This window comes from Marmota flaviventris, chromosome 6 (genome assembly GCF_047511675.1).
Source record: "Marmota flaviventris isolate mMarFla1 chromosome 6, mMarFla1.hap1, whole genome shotgun sequence".
Taxonomy (NCBI): domain Eukaryota; kingdom Metazoa; phylum Chordata; class Mammalia; order Rodentia; family Sciuridae; genus Marmota; species Marmota flaviventris.
The window spans coordinates 21,751,295-21,778,677 of NC_092503.1; the positions used below are offsets into that span (position 1 = coordinate 21,751,295).

The 27,383-nt window shown below is 39.2% G+C and overlaps 1 protein-coding gene across 3 annotated transcripts in view; it reads right to left on the reverse strand.

Moving 5' to 3' along the window:
* Positions 1–17,422: 17,422 nt before the first annotated feature.
* Positions 17,423–27,383, reverse strand: part of Phactr2 (phosphatase and actin regulator 2) — a 135,267-nt gene continuing 125,306 nt past the window's right edge. For all 3 annotated transcript variants that reach the window (XM_027938540.2, XM_071612959.1, XM_071612956.1), the window contains one exon: positions 17,423–24,788. In XM_027938540.2, the coding sequence (XP_027794341.2) occupies positions 24,773–24,788 (16 nt within the window). In that variant the 3' untranslated portion in view covers positions 17,423–24,772. The remainder of the gene's footprint in view (positions 24,789–27,383) is intronic.

Sequence of the window (27,383 nt, forward strand, 5' to 3'; positions counted from 1 at the left end):
GCAGCAGCCTGTGAAAACGGACCAATCACGGAGGAGCGGATGGGTCGCCGCCGGAAGTTACGTTCTTGGCGCCGTCTCAACGGTCGCGAGAGCTACGGGAGGTGGGGCTTGCTCGGTTCCCGCCCCCGGGCTGGCGGCGCTTGTCGGAAGGAATTCTTGCACCGGTGAAAGGGGGGTTGGGGGGGCTGCTCTGTTGGGGTGCGTGAGGGGGTTGGTGCTTATGGTTGAGCTTCCCTTTATAGCGTCCTCTACCCAGAGCAGGGCAAATCTAGCATCCCTATTGACTGATGTCCCTTACCTATTCCCTCCCAACCGTCGCAGACAAAAGCCCTGTACAGGTGCAGAAGAGAGGTGGCTAACCACTGCCCCCACCCCACCCCCAGGTCACGAGCTGTCAGGTTCCCTCCTTTCTAAGGCGAGGGCCACAGTCGGTTGCCTAGCAACAGGGTCGGGCCTTGCTGTTGCAGGCAACCCCAGACTTGATCCGACCTCTGCCATTCAATAAACTGCCTCCACCTATCCTGTTAACAAAACCTCCGAAAATGCTGAATGTAGAGGCATGGAAGTAATAAAATAATATACGAATCTCTGGCGTTTGCATATCTTACTGTGAAATTAGTTTTCTTCCAAGTCGTTCCTCAAAATGTTTTATCTTGGTTTAACCGAGTTAAGCCATAAGCATAATCTTCTTGGGAAGATTTCTGGCAGGTGCTGAAGCACTCTCAGCTTTTCTTGCACAAAATAAAATCTCCATCTAATTTCCATTGAAAGTTTTATCCGTAGTAACTATCCTCAAATTTGTGTTTCCTCTCCCCAATTACTGGTATCTTCCCCATGTCTGAATTATCTTGCAACGTGTCTATAATTAGGCCCAACATATTACCATTACAAATATTTGTGGAATATTATTTTTTCCATGCAGTAAAAATTATAGACAGGTTAGGACCGCAAAACTTGCCTCGAGACAATACTTTGAAATAGATAACACATAGCACTCTATGTGCTAGAGATTCATTATTAGTATTTGTTAGAAATTAGAAAAATGATCCAGGAGGGCAGGGTTTGTTTTGTTTCCATCTGTTTTATTTATTTTTGTATCTAATATCTGGCACATACACTCAATATTTAAGTGAATTGATATTCTAGCACTTTGCCTGAATTATCTCATCTCTTCCCCACCACAACACTGTGAGAGAGTTGTTACTATCTTCATCATCTTACAAATACTAAAAATGAAGCATTTTTTTTAAAAAAGATAAGTATACGGGGTAAAAATGGGAGTTCATAATCCACTTGAATCAAATGTATGAAATATGATATGTCAAGAACTTTGTAATGTTTTGAACAACTAATAATAATAATAAAAAAAAGATAAACTAAGTGACTTTCTTAAGGTCACATGATTAGTAAATGGCAGATCAGTGCTTTAGGCCTAAGGAAACTTCCTGGAGCCTGGCATCCTAATCACACTACTTGTCGCCCCCTACCCCAAATAACATTATGCTTAGTTTACATATTTGTTGGTCTAATACAAACACTAAATACAGCTGCTAAGCACTTTGTATTCATTACGCCATTCAATTCCTTCATCAAGTCTGCACGTACAATTAGTTAACATTAAGCCAATGAGTCTGACATTCAGAGAATTGAATTTGCTTCCCTGAGGTCACAAAGTGGAAAAACCTATAGGTATAGCTCATCTGGCTGCCTTGGGAAAGTCACTCCTTACCCATATTTTTTACTGCCTCCTGAAGGCAGTAACCAGCACATTCTGTTGATTCTGCCTTATGACTATCCAAATGTACCACTTCATTACCCATTTTATTACATTTATCATTGTTAAGACTATAATCACATTACTTACCTGTATTCTTTCTACCCTATAGTTTCAGGATAAAGTCAATCTCTTTTATGGTAACCAAGACTTTTTTCTATAATCTAATCTCCAGCCATCAGCTTCACATAATACCTCCTTATTCTGCCAAATACCTCTGTGATCCAGCCCTGTGAAACTATTTGCACTTCCCAAATGCATAAGAGAGACGGACTCTTTTCTGCCATCTCAAAGGCTCTTCCATTCCTCTCCCACTCTTCAAATCATAGTTTAGTCATATCTTCTCTCCCACTGAATTTTAGGCTGGAGTGCCCCAAGCGGATAGCAAGGGAGTTTCTGAAAGGGATTGCCCCAAACTGTTCTGAAGTGGGCTCAGTGGGGATTCCAAAGAAAGAAGCACTGCATGCCAGAGTGATGAGTCCAAAACATTTATCAAGAACTTGTATACAGAGGGCTTCAGTGACAGCAAATATGTTCTACATAGGTATGTTCACGACAAGGCAGTGGATTATGGAGTTTATATGGGGATTTAAGGTATTTGGTTCAGGGCCAGGGCTAGTTTCTATGTGTTCAGCAACATATTTTGATCTTTCAGCGTTTCAGCAATAACCTACACAGCTTTATCAGTGCCTGGGAATGTTCAAGGCCCCGGCTTGGGATCAAGCCTGTAGGGAAAGAAAAACATGCAGCTGGCCAGGTCACAGAACGGTCAAGGTACTCTGTGTTTCTGTCAGGATATAGAAAGAAAATGGCAGGGTCTGGGGAAATTTTTACCTTGCCTGCCTGTAGGAAACTTTCCTATTTCCTTCAAAAACTCGGCCTGTCCCAAATGCTCTCACTGTATTCTGTGATTACACTACTCTGCTCTATTACACTAAATTGCAAATCCTCATTTTCTTCTGTGTCCACAACCAGACTGTAATAATCTACTTGAAAGCAAGGATATTTGTCTCACTAACTATGTAGTAAACGTTCAAAACTAATTGTGCTGTTCACAGCACTTTACATATATTTATCATTAAATCCTTATAACAGGATTTAAGCAGATATACTGATGTTATCTTTTTTTTATAAAGCAGATTGGTGATTGAGGAACAGAAAATTAAGTGAAGTTTGCCCCAGAGCACAAAGACAGTAGGTGCTGAAGCCAGAATAAGAACTCAGGTGTAGCTTGAGGATCATATCCTTAACCATGACAATGTGCCCTATTAAAAAAAAAAAATTCCAAAATACCAAATACCCAACACACGGTGTGTTCTCAGCTTCAGAGAGTTTTCTGAGTGCTGTCTTAACATATAAAAATGCTATTTTTTTAACCAGTAAAAATACTCATAACTGAAATATTATTGTAATGATATTAAATCCAACGCATATTTCTCCTACCCTCTTATTAGCGTGTTGTAATTAATAGTATCTATTTTTAAGACTCTCTGGTTTCATCTACACTTTGAAAAAATCTTTTTCACAGGAAACTAACACACCCATTGAAATTGTTTACCATACTACCCCCATTTAGAAGGACCCTTTCAGTGGTCCTTCTACTTAGGGGACCATTTTCCATCAGCAACACTCAAGGATTCCTGAGCACCAGGAAACCAATGTACACAAACATAGAGAAAAATTGTGTAGGAATAGCCAAACTAAATAGGCCCTGAAGCAGTAACTTTACAAGTTATAAATTATATGTTTGGCAATATTAATAGTGCTTACAGAGGTACATAATTTGTAAAAAGGAAAAATGCATCAAGATGGATATACCAAGATGTTCCCTGTAGCACTGCTTGTAATAGAGAAAAATAAAACAATTAAAAGCCCATTAGTAAAGAATTCATTGAAAAAAAAATACAAACCATTCATATAGTGGGCCTCTGTGAAGCTGTTGAGGCAGATTGACAGGGACAGACGCTTCTGAAGTCAGAAGGAAAGCAGGTTGCAGAACTCCATGGTAGATGGCATATTTAGTTGAAAAAATATTAAAATTTTTACACAGAAATATTATCGTGCAAGCATAGAAAAAATAGCTGGGATATTATGCATCAAACTGCTAATAGTAACTATCTCCAAGGAACTGGAGGGAGATTACGTGGATATTTCAATATCTGTTGTAGATCTTTCATCTTTATTTATGTATTGATAGTGAGGATTTGAATCACCATTGTCCTCTGTATCTGCAGGGCTTCTTCTGTTCCAGGAACCCCCAGGATGCTCAAGTCTCTTACATAAAATGGTGTAGTACTTGCAAATAACCTAGGTACATCATCCTATATATTTTATTTTATTTTTATTTTTTTTGGATGCCAATTTTATGTACATTCAAAATAGTAATCAATAACATATGAATATTAAACAAACATTGAGGGAAAATATTACATTATGAGCAGCAATACCCCCAGGAAAATATTTAGCAGAATTTCTTTTTTTTTTTTTTTAATTTTTTATTGTTGGTTGTTCAAAACATTACAAATTTCTTGACATATCATAGTTCACATTTTGATTCAAGTGGGTTATGAACTCCCACCTTCACCCCATACACAGATTGCAGAATCACATCAGTTACACATCCATTGATTTACATATTGCCATACTAGTGTCTGTTGTGCTCTGCTGCCTTTCCCATCCTCCACCCTCCCCCCTCCCCACCTCTCCCCTCCCCTCCCCTCCTCTCTCTCTACCCCCTCCACTGTATAACCCTGAGGGTCTCCTTCCATTTCCATGCAATTTCCCTTCTCTCTCCCTTACCCTCCCACCTCTCATCCCTGTTAAATGTTAATCTTCTTCTCATGCTCTTCATCCCTACTCTGATCTTAGTTACTCTCCTTATATCAAAGAAGACATTTGGCATTTGTTTTTTAGGGATTGGCTAGCTTCACTTAGCATAATCTGCTCTAATGCCATCCATTTCCCTGCAAATTCTATGATTTTGTCATTTTTTAATGCAGAGTAATACTCCATTGTGTATAAATGCCACATTTTTTTTATCCATTCGTCTATTGAAGGGCATCTAGGTTGGTTCCACAGTCTTGCTATTGTGAATTGTGCTGCTACGAACATCGATGTAGCAGTGTCCCTGTAGCATGCTCTTTTTAGGTCTTTAGGGAATAGACCAAGAAGGGGAATAGCTGGGTCAAATGGTGGCTCCATTCCCAGCTTTCCAAGAAATCTCCATACTGCTTTCCAAATTGGCTGCACCAATCTGCAGTCCCACCAGCAATGTACAAGTGTACCCTTTTCCCCCACATCCTCGCCAGCACTTGTTGTTGTTTGACTTCCTAATGGCTGCCAATCTTACTGGAGTGAGATGGTATCTTAGGGTGGTTTTGATTTGCATTTCTCTGACAGCTAGAGATGGTGAGCATTTTTTCATGTACTTGTTGATTGACTGTATGTCCTCCTCTGAGAAGTGTCTGTTCAGGTCCTTGGCCCATTTGTTGATTGGGTTGTTTGTTCTCTTATTGTCTAATTTTTTGAGTTCTTTGTATACTCTGGATATTAGGGCTCTATCTGAAGTGTGAGGAGTAAAGATTTGTTCCCAGGGTGTAGGCTCCCTATTTACCTCTCTTATTGTTTCTTTTGCTGAGAAAAAACTTTTTAGTTTGAGTAAGTCCCATTTGTTGATTCTAGTTATTAACTTTTGTGCTATGGGTGTCCTATTGAGGAATTTGGAGCCCGACCCCACCGAATGTAGATCGTAGCCAACTTTTTCTTCTATCAGACGGCGTGTCTCTGATTTGATATCAAGCTCCTTGATCCATTTTGAACTCACTTTTGTGCATGGCGAGAGAAAGGGATTCAGTTTCATTTTGTTGCATATGGATTTCCAGTTTTCCCAGCACCATTTGTTGAAGATGCTATCCTTCCTCCATTGCATGCTTTTAGCCCCTTTATCAAATATAAGGTAGTTGTAGTTTTGTGGATTGGTTTCTGTGTCCTCTATTCTGTACCATTGGTCCACCTGCCTGTTTTGGTACCAGTACCATGCTGTTTTTGTTACTATTGCTCTGTAGTATAGTTTGAAGTTTGGTATTGCTATACCTCCTGATTCACACTTCCTGCTTAGCATTGTTTTTGCTATTCTGGGTCTTTTATTTTTCCATATGAATTTCATGATTGCTTTCTCTATTTCTACAAGAAATGCCGTTGGGATTTTGATTGGCATTGCATTAAACCTATAGAGAACTTTTGGTAATATCGCCATTTTGATGATGTTAGTTCTGCCTATCCATGAACAGGGTATATTTTTCCATCTTCTAAGATCTTCTTCTATTTCTCTCTTTAGGGTTCTGTAGTTTTCATTGTATAAGTCTTTTACCTCTTTTGTTAGGTTGATTCCCAAGTATTTTATTTTTTTTGAAGATATTGTGAATGGAGTGGTTGTCCTCATTTCCATTTCAGAGGATTTGTCGCTGATATACAGGAATGCCTTTGATTTATGCGTGTTGATTTTATATCCTGCCACTTTGCTGAATTCATTTATTAGCTCTAATAGTTTCTTTGTAGAGCCTTTTGGGTCTGCTAGGTATAGAATCATATCATCTGCAAATAGTGATAATTTAAGTTCTTCTTTTCCTATTTTTATGCCTTTAATTTCTTTCGTCTGTCTAATTGCTCTGGCCAGTGTTTCGAGAACTATGTTGAACAGAAGTGGAGAGAGAGGGCATCCCTGTCTTGTTCCAGATTTTAGAGGGAATGCCTTCAGTTTTTCTCCATTCAGAATGATGCTAGCCTGAGGCTTAGCATAGATTGCTTTTACAATATTGAGGTATGTTCCTGTTATCCCTAGTTTTTCTAGAGTTTTGAACATAAAGGGATGCTGTACTTTGTTGAATGCTTTTTCCGCATCTATCAAGATGATCATATGGTTCTTATTTTTAAGTCTATTGATGTGGTGAATAACATTTATTGATTTCCGTATATTGAACCAGCCTTGCATCCCAGGGATGAATCCTACTTGATCATGGTGCACAATTTTTTTGATATGTTTTTGTATCCGATTCGCCAGAATTTTATTGAGGATTTTTGCATCTAGGTTCATTAGAGATATTGGTCTGTAGTTTTCTTTCTTTGAAGTGTCTTTGTCTGGTTTAGGTATCAGGGTGATATTGGCCTCATAGAATGAATTTGGAAGTTCTCCCTCTTTTTCTATTTCCTGAAGTAGCTTGAAAAGTATTGGTATTAGTTCTTCTTTAAAGGTTTTGTAAAATTCTGCTGTATACCCATCCGGTCCTGGGCTTTTCTTAGTTGGTAGTCTTTTTATGGTTTCTTCTATTTCCTCAATTGATATTGGTCTGTTTAGGTTTTCTATATCCTCCTGACTCAATCTGGGCAGATCATATGACTTAAGAAATTTATCTATGCCTTCACTATCTTCTAATTTATTGGAGTATAAGGATTCAAAATAGTTTTTGATTATCTTCTGTATTTCTGAAGTGTCTGTTGTGATATTGCCTTTTTCATCCCGTATGCTAGTAATTTGAGTTCTCTCTCTTCTTCTCTTCGCTAGCATCGCTAAGGGTCTGTCGATTTTGTTTATTTTTTCAAAGAACCAACTTTTAGTTTTGTCAATTTTTTCAATTGTTTCTTTTGTTTCGATTTCATTAATTTCAGCTCTGATTTTAATTATTTCTTGCCTTCTACTTCTTTTGCTGTTGTTTTGCTCTTCTTTTTCAAGGATTTTGAGATGAAGTATGAGATCATTTATTTGTTGGTTTTTTCTTTTTTTAAGGAATGAACTCCAAGCAATGAATTTTCCTCTTAGAACTGCTTTCAATGTGTCCCATAGATTCCGATATGTTGTGTCTGTGTTTTCATTTATCTCTAAGAATTTTTTAATTTCCTCCTTGATGTCTTCTATAACCCATTGATCATTCAGTAACCTATTGTTCATTCTCCAAGTGATGTATGCTTTTTCCTTCCTTCTTTTATTGTTGATTTTCAGTTTCATTCCATTATGATCAGATAAGATGCATGGTATTATCTCTACTCCTTTATATTGTCTAAGAGTTGCCCTGTGACATAATATATGATCTATTTTTGAGAAGGATCCATGTGCTGCTGAGAAAAAAGTGTAACTGCTTGATGTTGGGTGGTATACTCTATATATGTCAATTAAGTCTAGGTTATTAATTGTGTTATTGAGTTCTATAGTTTCCTTATTCAACTTTTGTTTGGAAGATCTGTCCAGTGGCGGGAGAGGTGTGTTGAAGTCTCCCATGATTATGGTATGGTGGTCTATTAGACTCTTGAACTTGAGAAGAGTTTGTTTGACGAACATAGCTGCACCATTGTTTGGGGCATAAATATTTATGATTGTTATGTCTTGTTGGTGTATGGTTCCCTTAAGCAGTATGTAGTGTCCCTCTTTATCCCTTTTGATTAACTTTGGCTTGAAATCTATTTTATTTGATATGAGTATGGACACTCCTGCTTGTTTCCGAAGTCCATATGAGTGATATGATTTTTCCCAACCTTTCACCTTCAGCCTATGTATGTCTTTTCCTATCAAATGCATCTCCTGTAGGCAGCATATTGTTGGGTCTTGTTTTGTGATCCATTCTACTAGCCTGTGTCTCTTAATTGGTGAGTTTAAGCCATTAACATTTAGGGTTATTATTGAGATATGGGTTGTTCTTCCAGCCATATTTGTTTATTTCTGTTACTAAACATGGTTTGTTTTCCTCTTTGATTATTTTCCCCCCCTTTACTGTCCTACCTCCCACTGTTGGTTTTCATTGTTATTTTCCATTTCCTCTTCCTGTAATGTTTTGCGGAGGATGTTTTGAAGAGATGGTTTTCTAGCTGCGAATTCTTTAAACTTTTGTTTATCGTGGAAGGTTTTAATTTCATCTTCCATCCTGAAGCTTAATTTCGCTGGATACACAATTCTTGGTTGGAACCCGTTTTCTTTCAGTGTTTGAAATATGTTATTCCAGGATCTTCTAGCTTTCAGAGTCTGTGTTGAAAGATCAGCTGTTATCCTGATTGGCTTACCCCTAAATGTAATCTGCTTCCTTTCTCTTGTAGCTTTTAAAATTCTCTCCTTTTTCTGTATGTTGGGCATCTTCATTATAATGTGTCTAGGTGTGGATCTCTTATGATTTTGCACATTCGGCGTCCTGTAGGCTTCTAGGATTTGGGATTCTGTCTCATTCTTCAAGTCGGGGAAGTTTTCTTGTATTATTTTATTGAATAGACTGCTCATTCCTTTGGTTTGGAGCTCTGTACCTTCCTGTATCCCAATGACTCTTAAGTTTGGTCTCTTAATGTTATCCCATATTTCTTGGATGTTCTGCTCATGGTTTCTTAACAGTCTTGCTGAGCTGTCTATGTTCTTTTCCAGTTGAAATACTTTGTCTTCATTGTCTGATGTTCTATCTTCTAAGTGTTCTACTCTGCTGGTAGTATTCTCCATTGAGTTTTTAAGTTGGTTTATTGCTTCCTGAATTTCTAGGATTTCTGTTTGTTTGTTTTTTATAACCTCTATCTCCCTGTATAGTTGATCCGTTGCTTCCTGGATTTGTTTGCGTAATTCATTGTCGAAGTGATCTTTCATTGTCTGATTTTGCTGTCTAATGTCTTCCTTGATACTCCAGATCATCTGAAGCATGTATATCCTGAATTCTTTATCTGACATTCCATCTGCTGCAGCTGTTACCTCTTCTAAAGTTGCGTTGACCTGCATTGCTTGTGGTCCTTTCTTTCCTTGTCTTTTCATACTGCTTGCGTATCTTTCCTGCAGGCGCGGGCGGCGGCTCTGCTCTCTCCTTATTCCAATTGGGGTGTCGTGGCTACCACGCCGGCAGGTCACTGGGCCTGTTCTGGGCGCTGGCGGCGGCTCTGTTCTGCCCCTACTCCAATTGGGGTGACGAGTGTACCACGCCGGCAGGCCACCGGGCCTGATCCGCTGGTCGTTTGCAGGTTTGCCTACCCTGCAGGCGCGGGCGGCGGCTCTACTCTGCCCCTACTCCAAATGGGGTGACGTGTCTGTCGTACCGGCAGGCCACTGGGCCTGTCCCGCTGGTCGGTCGCAGATCTGCCCACCTTTCGGGCACAGGTGGCGGCTCTGCTCTGCCCCTACTCCAATTGGGGTGTCGTGACTACCCCGCCTGCAGGTCGCTGGGCCTGTTCCTGGCATGGGCTGCGACTCTGCTCTGCCCCTGCTCCAATTAGGGTGGTGTGTGTACCACGCCGGCGGGCTCCTGGGCCTGATCCGCCGGTCTGTTGCAGGTCTGCCTACCTTGGAGGCGCGGGCGGCGGATCTGCCCTGCCCCTCCTACCACGCCTGCGGACCCCTGGGCCTGATCTGCAGGTTGGTCGCAGGTCTGCTCACCCTGCGGGCACGGGTGGTGGTTCCGGTCCGCCCCCACTCCAATTGGGTCACGTGGCCACCACACCGGCAGGGCCTGATCCGGGCGTGGGAGAAGGATCTGCTCTGCCCCTACTCCAGTTGGGGTGACGTGTGTACCACACTGGCAGGCCACTGGGCCTGACCCGCCAGTCTGTGACAGGTCTGTTTACCTTGCAAGCGCGGGCGGCGGCTCTGCCCTGCCCCTCCTACCACGCCCATGTACCACTGGGTCCCGGGTCTGCCCACCTTGCGGGTGCAGGTGGTGGCTCCGCTCCACCCCCTCTCCAATTGGGGTCACGCGGTCACCACGCTGGCGAGCCGCTGGGCCTGCTCCGGGCGCTGGCGGCGGCCCGGCTCCTCCCCTCTGGCTCGACGACAAATTGAGGAGACTCGGGTGTCTGTGCCTCACCCCCCCTACCAGGAGACCAACTGTTTCTGTCGCCGCTGGTATTGATGAAGTTCTCTCCTCCGCTGCTTTCTGATGACATCAGATCTCTGCCATGTTGGTATCCTATGCGAATGGCAGCATTTCGTTCCCCTGTTCTATGGCTGAATGAGCTGCGGTCAGTCGAAAACAGGGATGGTGACGTCAGCTTTCGAACATGGTGGCTGCTGGCCTCCTCTGTGGTCTGACCGGTGTGGAGAACCGAGATGGACCGCTTCCTTCCCCCGTCTCAAACCCAGAATTCAGCCCTGAGTACGGTGCTTGCACGGCTGGCAGAAACTGCAGCGCTGTATCCCTGCGTCGCTATCTCCTTGTTTCCCAGCGCGCACTGCAGACTCTAGCCGCGGGGCGATTTGCTGAATAAGCAGTGTTACCCTCCGTGCGACAAACCTCTCGCGTTTGAGTCCCCGTAGCCGATCCTCGTGCGATGGAAATCCTTCCTCCAGGTTCCGGAGCACCCCACTATTGCTGGAAATTCCTAACAAGATAGCCTTTAGCCGTCCTGACTTGTCATACTCCCACACAGTGAAGCAGCACACGGGGGCAATGCACTCCCCTCGCCGCCATCTTCCCCCTAACCCCTATATATTTTAAATCATCTTTCTGACTGTTAATACCCAATACAAAGTAAATGTTATATAAATAGTTATCCTTTTGTATTGTGGAGGGAACCAAAAAAATCTGTATGTGTTCAGTTCAGGCACAATTTTTAAAAATAAATATTTTTGATCTGTGATTGGTTGAATCTTCCAACACTGAAACTTTGGATACAGAGGGATGACTGTAATGCATTTGAAGTATATAAAAAGTAAAAAGACTTAACAACAAAAGCAAAGAGGGAGCAGGTTACAAACTCATATACCCTAGCTCAGAAAATATTGTTAAATAATAATTTTTCAAATGGTAAACTTATGATTCTCATATAAAGTGAGATTGTGCTAAGGATATTATTTTATGCATTATTAATAAGGTGGCCAGTAAGATGTTACAATTAGTTCAAAGGTCAGTCCAGAGAACAGAAACATTTTTAGAGCAGGAAAATTGCGAAGAATATACAAACAGAAAGAGTGAACAAGAAGTCTATTGAACTACCACAAGACACAATTTATGTTCCTTCCTAGAGATAAGGATTATTTTACATTATTGTCAGTTTTCTGGAACTTACAGAGTTGTAAAATAACTCAAAAATGAGGAAAGGCACAGAACCCTCCTAAAGTCAGATGGAGAGGGGTGTATTTGTCTATGTAATGTGACATTTCCCACAGAAGCTCAAACTTTCCCTCACAGTATTACATGATAACTATAGTATGCATTGTACACCGACTGAAATAAGTTTCTGGTCTTGGTTCATTCTTATTGTGCAACTTGGGGCAAGTGGGCCTCATCTGTATATAAAATAGGAATGGTAATATTCTTAATATTTACCTCATAGGATTGCTGGTGGATTAGATGAGAACGTGTGGGAAATGCTTGGACTTCTGTGGACTGCCTGGCTTTTAATAAGTGTTTGATGAACATGCATTATTGTCTTCTTCCCAGCCAAAGGGAGTAATTCACCCATCTACATTATGTCTCAGGTTGGCCATCTCCTAAAACCAGGACTTTCAGCATCTAGGATACATCAAGAGATACAAGCTTTGCATCAAATCACCTGCTTTGTGGGAAGCTGTTCATTTGCAAACTAAACCCCCTTCTTCACTTCCCTGGATCTTATCCTTTTACTTTCCCTAAGTTTCTGGTACTCTTAAGGTTCTTTATAGTATATAATTAGATTCCAAATTGTTTACTTGCTTCTAGTCCTTCGTAATTGTATGTTGTTTAGAATTCTAACTGCTCAGCCTCTTCATATTTCTTAGCTTCTGTTTACTAACTTTCTTAGAGTCCAAAATCTGTACATTTTGATGGGTGGATACACTTGGAAATATTAATCCAAAATTTCTTTACTGTGCCTTTGTAGCTCTAAAATGGATTCTAAGATTTCCTGGGTAGGTTTCAGTTGCATTCACTTTCGCTTTAGGAAATAAGTGTCTCATAAATCATTACCAGTCCCCTTTTCTTTGAGTAACAGATATTATTGAAACAATTTTTTAAAATTACGGGGTAATGCATTGTATGCTTTTAGCAAAAGAGAGAGAAGTAAGATTACCACCATTACCTATTGAGGGAGCTCAGCAATGCTGCTTATCATTGCACCAATGAGCACATCTGCAAAATGAGGGTGACATGAAACATTGATCTATTTTTCCCTCTACAGTCACTCTGCATTCTGTGCTGCTTATTGTGTGAGCATCACACTGTGTTGAATATAAACTTTAAAGGTAAGGTTACATGAAACCACAAGTGGAAAATTCCACATCTGACCTCATGTGACAAGTTGCAGTCAAAACAACGATATATAAAATTACCTTCAGGCTATGTATATAATGTATATATGAAACATAATACTTGTTTAGACTTGGGTCCCATCCCCAGGGTATTTTCTTATGTTTATGTATATTCCAAATCTGAAAAAAAAAAAAAAAAAAAACCAAATCAGAAACACTTCTTGTCCCAAGGTTTTTAGAGAAATGAGACTCAACCTGTATACATTTGCATGTATATATAATAAAGCAACGAAATGTAAACTACCTTCTTCATCTGTGGCCAAATTAAAAAACTAGCCATCTGGGACTGAGGTTGTGGCTCAGCGGTAGAGCGCTTGCCTCCCACGTGTGAGACCTTAGGTTCGATCCTCAGCACCACATTAAAAAAAAAATAAGTGAAATAAAGGTGTTATGTCCAACTACAACTAAAAAATAAATGTTAAAAAACAACAACAACAACAAACTAGCCATCTATTTGGATGCTGAAGTAAAAATTGGCTGTGTTAGATTTATTGGGCTAGTATATAATGCTCCGTGCAATATATGGAATCTTTAAGTATGACTTTTGCATTGCACCTCAACCTACTGTATAAAATGCTACTCCTTTTTATTTAAAATTAAGCTAACCAGTAAAACCCAGTTAAAGTAAAAGCAAACAAATATTGGAAGCACACAGATGATGTGTAAACAATTTGATGTTATGGTCTTGGAGATGAAGCCAGGCAATGAAATAATTGTTGATTAAAATTTTATTGTAGTAATTTCTTCATGGTTTTAAGCTACACTGTTGAAGAGGTTTGTCCCTATCCACAGCTTCCATTATATGTGCAGTATGAATCTCAACTTCGTCTCTGTAGCCTAGATTCTTTTTTAATTTTGCAGTTCTATGGATCAAACCCAGGGCTTTGTGCATGTGAGGCAAGCACTTTACCTAGCTCAGCCTTGTCCACTCACCTTCAGACTCATACCTCCAACTGAATCCTGTGCATTTATTTACCTGTGGACATCCCAACAGAAGGCAAATCAAATTGAACTGTGTGTCCCAAATCAAATGCCTCACTTCTCCACTCCTGCCCTCTTCTTCCCCTCTTCTGCTCCCCCACTCTACCTTAGGTAAGCCTTACCTCTACTGTTTTTTATTTCAATGAGTGTCATCACCACTACCTGCCTAAGACAGCCACATAGTGTATGTGTGTATGTATATATATGTGTGTATATATATACACACACATATACATACATGGTTCAGCTATATATATATATATATATATATATATATATATATATTTTTTTTTTTTTTTTAACTTATCCACCCTCTCACCCTGTTCTCCATATGTAACAATCGCTTCTACTTCATAACTGCCTTTGGAATTCACTCATGTTTCTTTTACCAACAGTTACTAATGTTTCTTTTACCAATAGTTACTATCTTGATTGCGTCCCCAGCACCTCCCAGATTATGGCAATAGCAACAGTCACCAGGCATCAATATTGCCTCCTCCAATCCAGACAATTCCTCCAATCCAATCCATTATGGCCAGGGTGATGAGAGCAACTCAACAGATTCTACCACTGAGTTTAAAATGCTGTAGTGGGTCCCTATAGTCTTAAGGATAAATTCCAAATTCTTTGACAAGGTTTATCAGGACCCTCAAGATATAGCCTTTGTTTACCTCTATAATTCCATGACAGCTTCCTCTTTGGTTCAGCTTTAAAACTTAATTTTGCCATCCTGAGCACAACTTTATAGAGTTCTAGTCTCAGGAACAAAGAAAACTAGACATTGATATGGAACAAACGTAGAAACTAATTGGATGTCATTTACATAAGTTGTATCCAGTCACAGAAAAAGAATGTGAAAAAGAAATTAAAATTTCATGTAAGCTAGTACAAGATTTTTGAAGGAAATTAATGACGAGTTGAGAGTACAAAATTACTTTTTAGACAAGATATGTTTAGGATGTAATTTGAATCTGGTTTAACAAAACCAGAGCTTTTTGAAGGCTGTGGATTTGGAGAACTCTTAATGTTATATGGTTTGAAAAGTGAGTGTCTCTGTGGTTCAATAGATTCTTCCCAGAAGTATGTAACTCTTAAAGACACATTTCTCAGCCACAGATTTTTTTAGGCAAATGGTGAATTTCCAATCTCGTAGTTTGTTTGCTTGGGGTTCTAAATCCTGCCTTTCTTAGTTTCTGTTTTTACAGGCCTGGAAAGGTTTACCATTAAAAATAGATGTTAAGTCAAAGCCAAAGTAATACTCCTGTGTTACTTTGTTTTATAATTATCAGGGTAATCCATATCGTATTTGGTATTAAAGCACTTCTAATTTTTTTTGAAAAAAACAGGAATATTGTAGAATCGGATCCGTTAGCCATGTGATTCCAATTTAAACCATGTACCTGATTTTAGACTTATAAAGTCAAAATTTAAATTTTTACATTGCTGAACAATACTGAATTGTTTAAGAACATTTGAATTCTCACATTTATAAATATAATGCATTAGATTTAAACGTATCAAATGATTGTTATAGTCATATTCAGGCATTTGAAGTGTTCCTAGAGGAAAATCAAATCTTTTAAATTTACACATTTAAAGAAATAGTATAAAGAAATTATAAAAGCTGGTAAGAACATTCAGATTGTTCCAAGAAGGATCTGTGGGATGTGAACAAGTGAAGGAGAATTCCATTGCAGGGAATGGCTTAAACGAATGTTGGAAGCATGCATAACGAATGTACTTCAGGGACAACTTTGATTTGGTCCAAGTGAGGAATAAAGGCAGAGTCATCTAGAAGCATGGTCTGAGGGTGGACTACAGAAGCTCCTGTGGGCTGGGTTCCAGTAACTGGAGTTATTCTGTAGACAAGGGGGACTCACTGGAAAATTCTGGGTGGGAATGTTACAAACATTGTCCTTTAGGGAGCAGAATGTGCTGGTCGGGGAAGATTCAGGTGATGATTCAGAGGTCAGAGGATACCTCCTGATACAGGGGTCTGAACTGAAGAGGGAAACAACTGGACTGTGGAAAGAGGTGACTGGAAGCTTTGGTTCCCAAGTCTGGCCACACGAACAATAAGAGGTAAATTCCTGCCAGTGTTGAGAGCTCGCTACCCCCATTTGCCTGACTGGGGCCAATCAAAGCCCATAGTTTGTCGAGGAAGAAATCTTCAGATGGACAAGCACAGAAAATGCTAGTTCTCTCCTCTCTGTGATATATATCTAAGTGCAAAAAAAGGCTACCATTTGTGGCTTTGTCCTCTTAAAATCCTAGGAAATCGTGCCTGTTTTCAGCAAAAGAGCAAAAAACCCCAAAATAAAACCATCGCACAAACTTGAGATTCTTGCCTTTCTTTAGAATTTTATGTGTTCTATTTTTAGTGTCCTTCTTTTAAAGGGTAGGGTTCAAATCTCATAAGCTGAGTGAGGGCTTGGGTTGTCTGCACCAGTAGGGCTAGTAGCACAAGTTCATGCAGGCGTCTCAGTTGAGATCAGTGTAGGGTTAAGTCACAGTAATTCAGAGGCCATCACAGCACTGTGGAAATGGGAAACTCCACTTCTTACCTCCTTTGGATTTTACAAGTAATGTTTTAAAGTTTTGTCTTAGAAAAAAAATAAAAAGGCAAAAACTACCATACCAGCCTTGGAGATGTACCTTTTTTTTTTTTTTTTTTTGGTACTGGGGATTGAACTCAGAGGTCACTGAGCCACATCCCCAGTCAATTTTGTATTTTATTTAGAGATAGGGTCTCACTGAGATGCTTAGCGCCTCACTTTTGCTGAGGCTGGCTTTGGTGCTTCTTGTTTTAAATAGTACACCTGGGCCAATTTTTCAAATCATTTTTCATGTTTTTGGTCCTAATCTTTATAATATGTCTTCTGTCTAGGACCAGGGCGCATGCAATGCTTTTCAACTTTCCTCTCACATTTGTGACCTTGTCCTGGAGTCAAAGGAGGCTAAGTTACTATTTGTAAGCACTGTTAAAAAACATGAAAAGTATATTCCAGTTCCTTTTCTGGTCAAAATATGCTCCCAACTTCTTTCCTTGCTTGTAATGCATTAAAAACTAAGCGCAATGAGGAAGTCTGTTTATTTTCTGTGTCATAGACTCTAAAAGGGCTCTTTTATGTTTACATGGTATAATGTCAATAAAATATCAATATCAAATACCCTTAGATATAAAAGATAGCAAGTTTTAAAACTATACTGTATGTTGCTATTAAAAGCAATAATCTTTAGACAGATATTTTAAATAAACATTATAAATCACAAAACCTTATACACAAAAAAATGTTAAAAATTTAGGTGTTGTTAAAATAACAGGAAACTAAGAAAGTTGTTTTACTCTTGTGTTACAAGCGAGGACTGTGAACTTTTAATTTAAAAAGACTGAGCACTATCTGAATGTAATACAAATTAGAACAAACTAAAGCTGGGGATTTCCCAATGATTTTATTGAGGTAACTTTTCCCAGTTTTATACATATATGCATTTATATATATTTAGGAAAGCTAAACAATGTCCTAAGGCACTTGGAATTGTGCACAGCAAAGTATCCTATTATAGTATACCACTAGATAGAGCGAAATTTTGCTTTTTAAATAACACAACACCAATATGGAATAAAAAAGATAATACATAGTTTATCTTTCAGGTTACAATAGTGGAATACATATACATATGTGTGTATACTTGTAGATATTTATACCCACATACTATAATACAGTACAGATTAAGAAAAATGACAAAAAAGAGAAACTGTCATGTTAATCAGTATACAGTTCCAGTTATTTACACTCACAGATATTACATCTGTGTAATAGGTGGACAAGATCACTCACTGGAAATCAGGAACCATTCAATTAGTCTGATAATGATCACAGTTTACCATTCTTTCAACTTTAACTGAAATTTTAAATAACAAAAAGAATGCAGATAGCCCTGAATTTCAAAATCACCATTACATAGGAAAAAAAATGACTAGTTTGAATTTTTAGTTGGTATTTCACTGGTGACATTGGTACAGAAACTTTTTAACACACTGGCACATTTCTAAGCCATGGAAGAAATATTAAAACATGAAAAAGAAAAATTAGTGCTGATATTTTAAGTGATGAAAGTGGTTTGACCCTTGATTCAGTCTGGTTCTTTCTGAATGCTGATTAGCACTGCAGTGGCAATTTCTTGTGCAGAAGCTCTCTAAGCAATGTAATGATATAGCCAAACTATAACATCATCCAGTAAGGGAGAAGCCCCCCCCCCCCAGATTGGCAAGTGGCACAAACATTATTGGCATTTTAATATACCATAAAATTGACCTGAGGGTGGAGTGGCAATCGGCCTCATTTACTCCTTTCAATTTATTCTTAAAAAAGAAAAAACACTGCTATTAAAAAAGATAACAATTCCTAAGCACCATCTATACATTTTCAAAATAACCAACCACCTTTATCAACTCTGAGTTGCTCGGCCTCAAAATATTTTTGGAGTTTTACTATTTTAAAAAATTATAGTGGCTAAATTAATTCCATTCTCCAAGCTACAATTCACTGGAATAATTTCAAGACATTAACCATTCAGTTTTGGTGTTAAAAAGCGACAAAGAGCATAAATGTGTTTCTGTATTGTTTGGCGCAGATTAATAACGTTTCACCCAGGTAAAAGGAGGTTTGTGTGTGACCATTGCTGCAGTTGAACTACAGGCATGCAATCCACAGTTAATCCACATTTCCATCATAATGCAGCACTCACAGACCTTGTTAGAAGAGCTGAACCACGTGACTATTTATACAGGGGAATCCAAGCATTTGCATGCGCATTAAATGCTTCCTTAACAGGAGAAAGAAGAGACTCTTTTGGAACTCATGGGATGTAACATTACCATGTGAAATCTGATGGTGACTTCCAAAGACCCCCTGCTTTGTTTATGTGGACTGTTAAGAGTCACTGTGTTTGTGTTCAACTCTTGTGACAATCCTCACAACACTGCAAGAACTATGTCCAACAGCGTAGTTTTGGAGTAAAAATTGTGAGGGGAGAAAGCTCGCTTCATGTAAAATCTCTCCCTTAAGTACACACAGGGATCAGGCCAAGTTACCATGCCCACTGCACACAGAATTGCCAAGGCTGCTGGGAAACTCCTGCCTGAAGAAATTGGCAAATTAAAGCTGAATGGAAGCAGAAGGCTTGAGAAATGAATGGGCCCAAAGAAACACAAGGCAGTAGAGACAATGTTTTGGGGATAGGCACTTCTGCCTGTGTGTTCTCAATTATGTTCAAGTGGGGAGGTACCACCCTATGAGGGCAAGTGAGCTGGGGAAGAGCTTGTTACTTGTGGGTTTTACACTGACTGGGAACACTACTGGCATTTTGTCAGCAGGGGACTGGGATGTTAAAACACCTTGCAAGGTGTGGGACATTTCTGTGTAACAGAGAATTGCCCAAATCTAAATGACTACAACATCCCCACGGAGAAACATCAATTGACAAATGTTGTCTCCTATGTGCAGCTGTGCGAGGAATGCCACAAACTAAATGACATTTGTGTGTGTGTGTGTGTGTGCAGGAAATCCTAGCATCGCTAAACATGGCCCTTCTTCTAGGGTCATCTTTAGGAGGGAATAGCTGCCACAGAAATCTTCATTTCTTTGCCAGAAATCTTACAATGTATGCAATGGGATTTCTTAATTTGGGAGGATTCTGATTTCAAAACAGTGCCCACAGATGTGGCTTATTTTCAGCTGCTTTCTCGAAATGCTAATGATGGTTCACATTTTCAAACAGATCTTAAGCTTAATGACTACAAAAAGTAAAAGAAGGTGAAAATGAGAATGGTTTGCGGGGTTCCTTTTTTGGTCCCTAGTACCCTTTGGCCACTGCCTGCCTAAAGTTCCTCTTTGGAATTTGAGTTTGAATTATCTAGGGATGTGCTTTTTCTCAGGAAGATGCTCCTATTAACATGATTACTTTATTGTTATCTTTTCCTCTAGCACATATTTGAATTCCAGAAGTTTGTTCTGCTTTGTCAAGTAAAACAATATAGTATCCCCCACCAGACAGTACAGATCAAAGACTTGCTAGTGAAAGATTAACCATTCTAAGGGCTAAGGGAGAATATTGCAAACAAATTGTGTCTAAGTGGTTCCTTAATGCTCACAACATATTCTAATGCTGTGAAGAAATAATGATCTCAATATACTTTCATGAGTAAGGACAGGCTTCATATACTGGAATTCAGGAATGCTTGAATAGTTATGCCACACTGATGAGAATGACATAGTCAATACATCTTGTATTTGTTTAAATATACCTTAACTACTATAAGGGAAGTTTCTTACTTTGTATGAAATATGCTGCTAGGACTATAAACATTTTTGAGTGAGAGAGAAAGGAAAGAAAGTTTTCATGGTTTAAATGACATACTACTATGTGGTATGCCTTTTCCTTTTGTGAATTTTTACAAGTTGTGTTTGACTCTATGAAGTATAAGTAAAATGCATGTTATATGTTTGTGTGGTATGTATCAGGATATGCAGTGTTAATGCCATTTTTTTTCCTCTTTCAAATGTAAGGTAGTATTTTGGGGTTATCATTGTTGTTTGGTATTGGGGACTGAACCCAGGCCTTATGCATAATAGGCAAGCGCTCTTACACTGAGCTATATCCCTATCCTTTTAATTTTTTATCTTGAGTTAGGGTCTCATCAAGTGTTCAAGGCTGGCCTTAAACTTAGGATCCTTCCGCCCCAGCCTCCTGAATACCTGAGATTACAGGTGTGCACTACGGTGCCCAGATTTTTTTTTTTCCTTTTAATGTGCTAGTACAGCACTGAAATAACTGCAGGATGTACAACCTGACTTATGGTTTTATGGACTTATGAGTCATTTCAATATTTGGTGATTTCTGAAGAGTATATTCAATCCTTCTATTTTCTTAAGCTGATTTTTTAACTTAAATTTCTGAACTCCAGGCTAGGGACCCAGCTTAGTGGTAGAACACTTGCCTAGCTGGGTTTGATGCCCAGCACTAGAAAAGGAAAAAAAAAAAAAAGAAGTTTAGAACTTTCTACTAACAGAATGTTTAATGACATTAGAGAAAGATAAGTAACTACACTCATTCTGCTAATAAGGGATACAAAGATGCAACCAGAAAATCAGTTTTTCTGGGTAAGTCAGAGAAATAGATGTGTTGGTTTTTTTCTCTAATTAAACAGCTATTCAAAATGCCCAAGATAGGTTCTCTAACTACTGTAGATTTCAGTTAAATGATTCAAGGAATTAGCATAAAGATAGATAACAGCTAATGTAAAAAAAAAAAATGCAAAACCCTTCTCTTACACAGGAAATTATCAAGTAAGCTGCCTTAAATGCATGTTCATCACTAGAGAACCATTTTTTTCCACGTTGATTGGTAATGACCATGAGGATGTTGATAAAGTTCATTTAGCATTTTCTTACCACCTTAACATTATTTTCCCCCTATTTTTTTTAAAAAAAAGATGGAATGGTCACTTTGGTTTTCACATTTTATTCTTTCCTTCCTAGAGGTGGGTTTGTTTTCTTCTTTAATCATATATCAAGAATCCAGGAACAGTCACTCACTTGTTCTTTGTTAGCCTAATGTCACACTTCAGTGAAAACCTGGAACTGTGTTATAGCAGCAACAAAGAAAGAAATACAGGGGTTGGGGATGTAGCTCAGTGGTAGAAGGTGCTTAGCATGCACAAGGCCTGGGTTTGATTCCCCAGCGCCAAAAAAGAAAACCAATTCCCACACACATTTATTTTCTTTATAGAATAGAAACATAGTGGTTAGACTGCAGAAATGCTGGTAGTGGGCAGAGGCATAATTACAGGGAGGATGACACAGACCTTTGCATTCTTGTAGGCCTGCTGGGCAGGAGACCCTTGCATGGGCTGCTGGTGGGAGATATGCAGTTGTGCCTTTAAAAATTAACCAAGAAAATAGAGCTTCATTCTGCGAAATACAGCTCAGCACATAATCCTTTAATTCCTTCCATAGCTTTTTATTTAGCGGATCCTGCTAATGAAATAATTGGTGGTTCTAGTCACTTAAATATTAGACTAGCAGTGGTTAATTTTATTATTTACTTTCAAATTTCTCTCTGATAAAATTTTCTCCGAATGTATTAGTTAGTATGAAAAAAAAGTGTGGGTACTTCATAAATCTGATTTAATTACACAAGGAAAATTACTGAATTACTTACTGCCCAGTTTTTCACTTTGGTCCAGGGTGAATCTCATTTTAAAATAAAAGAATTACATTTTATGTATCACTAATGGTTAAAAAGAAAAGTTCCTTCCATAAACTCAACAGGAACTTTCTCTGACGTGTATCTTGAGTGCTAAATCAGTGATGTCTTTATATTTAACATTATATAAGACCTTGTAATTAGAAATTTAAAAAAATACTCAAAGATTATAAGCATAGAAAAAGGAAAGGAACATTATATTCTCTGGTATTTTTTTTCCAAGTCACTAAAATGCTAATAAGATAAAATAAAGAAAAAGATAACTTAGAAAAAAAATGAGAACAAAATTAACTTTTATGGCTGGATTGAAACCTTATAAACAGACAAGGGCTTAGGATGTAGCTCAGTGGTAGATCACTTGCTTAACATGTGCAAGGCCCTGGGTTTGATCCCCAGCACTGCAGAACAACAGAGCAGACAATACCATAGCCAGATATAGAGCCACAGATTTGGAGATGCAGAAACATCTTTTTCAAAGCAAGGTACGTCTTATTCTATTAGTGAAATGACAGCGCTATGGAAAGCAGACTTATTTTGTTAATGCACATAGCTGACTTCAGCAAGAGGTACATTAATGCTGGTTACTCTTCTTATTTATAAAATGGTCCTGGCTTTTTATAGTATGGCAACTGGGGTCAATATTTTAAAAATTTAAAATAAAATTACCCAATTTCAAGTGGTTCTTTAAAATGCCAAGGAATGGTAGGATCAAAATTTATCCAGCACATGAAATGCTTACTTTGGAGTTGAAATTGAAAATTACACTCTTCCACATTTTGAACCAGAAACAATTCAGAAAATTCTTCTCACCCATGTTCTAAAGAATAATATATCCTTTAGTTAGGTCTTGCCTTCTTTTTATAGATTTCATGTGATTTTAACAGAAGGGACACAAAATAACTGTGAAAGAACAATTCAATGCGAGGAGGTATTGACATAAGGTCAATGCATTTGAGATTAGAAGTCATTCTGGGCTTGGGGTTGACTCCATGAAAAAGATCAATTTCATTATAGAGGGTATTTTTTGTTTTATTTTTAAATGTAAACAATACTGACTGCAGGATCATAGGGAAATCTATGACTTTTACCTCACTGGTCTTTTAGCATTAAAATAAATACTGTATTTATGGATGCAGTCTGTAGACTCTTGATATACACGATGAGGTTTTCCTCACACACAACTTAGCAAAAATTTTCTGTTTTCTTTAAGCATTGGGGTATTTTTTTCATGTGCTTTATTTTATTTATTTTTAAATAGCAGCAACCCATCATTTTCTTTCTTTCTTTCTTTCTTTTTTGGTACTAGGGATTGAACTCAGGGGCACTCGACCACTGAGCCACATCCCCAGCCCTGTTTTATATTTTAATTAGAAACAAGGTCTCACTGAGTTGCTTAGCGCCTTACTGTTGCTGAGGCTGGCTTTGAATTCATGATCCTCCATAACTGGTCCTTTGCCTCCTGCTCCAAACTAACAGCAGACAGCACACACTTGCACCTCGCTTACATTTTAACTTTGGATTCAGGTTTTTTAAAGGGTGTCATGATTGTCAATAGTATCTTCTTTAGAACAAGTATGGTTGCTTGACTCTAGAGATAATCAAGATAGGGAAAGGCTGAAAGAATTATTTCTAAAGCTTGCAACAGATTTATACAGCTGCATGACATCTGACTTTATGTCCAGTCCTGTTATCCTTGTGGAGGGCTGATACACTGATACACTAGGAAAGAAGTATTTAAAAAAAAAATAGTCAAATGTGTATAGCCATGCTACTTAAAGCATGCAACAAAATTTGCGTAAGCATGCTTGGTCAGAGTCAATAGAAACCTCTTGTATTTAAGAAAAAGATGAATGAAAACATTCAGACGTTTCTGGCAACTGGATTCACTGGCACAACATAAAATAATGGTACTACAGTGTACCAACTTAATGGTGAAACAAGAGTATTCTAGAATCAAGTCTTTAAGGAATCCACATTGGTCGATTAGATTCCCAAATCCCTTAGTAAGTTCTCAGCTACCAAATGCCTATTTTGAAAATACAAATATGCTTCAATTTTCTCTCTTCTTCATTAACATAATGAAGTATTTTTCTCCTTTTTTTTCTGATTTTCAACTCCCACCCCTTTCTGGTGCCCAGCAATTCCAATCTCCATTTTTCTTTAACCCGCATGTGTGACAACATTTGGCTTTCTGGTAGGGAGTCAGCGATTGTCTTCTGCTCATCTTCTGTGATTTCAACTCCTGATGAAGAACAGCGGATGTAACCACAGTGCGCCTTACCATCAATACACATTCTGGGCAGCAAGGCTCACTGTGTCCTCTGCTTGCTTGTTGGCCCATCTTGGCTGTACAGGTGAGGAGCACTTTTGATCAAAGCTGAGTCACATGTCTCCTTCACCACAGGTTCAACGGAAACACACACACTCAAATCTCAGTGCAATATCAGGTTTTCAGGAAGAAGGGCTTCCCCAAAAGACGATCCATTGCTGTTTCCAAATAGTTCCGCACTTCCTTATGGACGATGAAACCTGGAGGAAGAAAGGTAACTGTGAGTCCGTGGTGGCCCAGGCGCACTCTACCTGGGTGGAACTGAGGGCAGCAATGTTCACAATGAAAAGCAGGTAGCTCTAGATGTCCCGCAGCTGAATACTATCACAATGTTGGAAAACAGAGACAATCCCTGTGCAAAAGATGGTAGTTATATCATTCAGGTCACAGAGCAATCAAGGCGTAAAACATCACCATCCTTGATGGGGACATTCTAACCCATAGGAAACAGAATGAGATGTGTCACAAAACGATTTGGTTACACCTGGTCTGTAGTAACAAAGGAAGACTTCAGTCACTATTTCATTAGCTTCTGCCTCTCATCAGCTCCTGTAGGTGACTCCAAATTCACTTTCCATACCTGAATTTCCAAATGCCTACTGGGCATTCCCACCCAGACGGTCCAGGGTAACAACATATCAAGCATGTCTGCAGCTACACAAAGTTTTTCCTGTTAACCTGCCTTTGCACTTTCTATCTTGTTTAATGTTCTACTTTTTAAAGTATTTTTAGCCTAGAAACCTCAGCTTTGCAATTCATTCCTCTCCTTCACCCGGCACTGCCCATCAGTCACTAAGCCTGTCTATGAATTATGAAAGCCCTGGCCATCTTTGGCTGGCACCACTTTAGTGGTCGGCTTGCTGGTCAGCCAGCAGCTTCATTTCCCTCCATGCAAATTTCTGAACATTCCTGCATTTTTGTAGACCTGTACTTTCTTGAACATGCTGTTCCTATTACCGCAACTCCTTCCCTTCATGTCCAATCTGTTTTCATTGTCAAGATCAAGGTCAAAAGCCATCTTCTCTATAAAGTCTTATCTATCCAGCCCTTCAGACTAGTTCTGGGATTCACATTTATGCAACTCTACTTGGCAGTGTCCCATTTATTATAATCTCGTGCTCATCTACCCTGTTGAACGAGTCTTTCAACTGGTTTTCCTATCCAGGCTCTCCCCCATCAAACCCCGTCACTGTCACTAGCATTATCATTATGAAATATTGATCCCACTATTCTAGTTTATTTATTTATTTTTTTTTGTCATAAGAATTACATTATTCCTACTTCTCTACAAAATAAAATTTAAATTTCTTGGACTGGTGATCAAGGCCTTTTAGAATGTAGCCCAACCCATGTTTCTAGCTAGATCTCTCTTTATTACTATTCCCCAATGTGCTCAGTTCTAATCTTTTGCCCCCAAATGCTCTTGTGCTCATGTTCTTTCCTCCACCCTCATCTTTCTTCCCATCTCCACTTTGTATGATCTCACTCTCTGAGGTTCCCAATTTCCCTTTCCTCCACCTCTCAGGGAGGCACGAATCACTCTCTCTTCTGTACTCCTATGACCTTTGGTTTGTGCCAACTATTTATCGTGATGAGGTCCTTGTGCAGGAGGGCCTGTGCTAACGGGCCATGGGAAATGAGCAGAGGACTGTTTTTATTTGCTTTTACATACACCATCTGGCACTTGGTATATCTCTTTTTTGCGGGGGGTGGGATACACAGGATTGAACTCAGTGACACTCAACCACTGAGCCACATCCCCAGCCCTATTTTGTATTTGGTTTAGAGTCAGGGTCTCACTGAGTTGCTTAGTGCCTCACTTTTGCTGAGGCTGGCTTTGAACTCACGATCCTCATGCCTCAGCCTCCTGAGCCTCTGGGATTACAGGCATGTGCCACTGAGCCTGGCTGTGATGTATCTTAATACACGCTGTTATGTTGAATCAAAGCACTAAGAAATGAAAAAATAAAGACATAAGAAGAAATACAAACAAGACTGGCTGTGGTTGATAACTGGAGAAGCTGCCTTGTGGATGCATGGGACATCTTACACTAATTCAGTATGTTTAACTTCCCAAAAGTCAAAATAAAAACAAGATACGCCAAGCTTTCCCAAACTGGTAAATAACTTATGGCTGGAGCAGGACTGTGTCCCCTTGGAGTTCAATTTTTAACTCTTCCACTGGCCATGCTGTTGGGCAGATGTGTGACCTCATAAATAGACATTACTAGTGTGGTCACCTGGGCTGCCTTTGCTGCCTGGCCATGCATAGCTCTCCCCTCTCAGGAGGTGGGCAATAGGCACCAGCTTTTCTTCTACATCAGCTCACTTCCCCTGGGGGTGGCATGCTTTTCTCTTCCCCCAGCAGTGAATAACTAGGTTCCTCCTGTTGCTTAAATCACAGAACAAGTCTCATTTTTTTCAACTGACTCCTTTTTGGGACAACCCACGCTCTCTCTCCCCTTGTCCTTCTCATGGTGTCCTGTTATATTCTCTTCACGGTACTTCAAACTGAAATGTCTGTTTACTTGCTAATGATTTGTCTCTCTCACCAGAATGTAACCAAACCACCTGAGGACAAGGACCTCAAATGATGTATTCTAAATTCCCAGGCTCCAAACACAATCTAGCTCACTCTGTGTGCTCACTAAGCATTTGTTCAAAGCACAAACAGCTGAACACATCATGGGGGCATTTAGAAAGCCATTTGATAATTCTTCCTTTTGTGTGCATGTGTTGCTGGGGATGGAACCCAGAGTTTTGCAATTGCTAGGCAAGTGTTCTACCACTTAAGC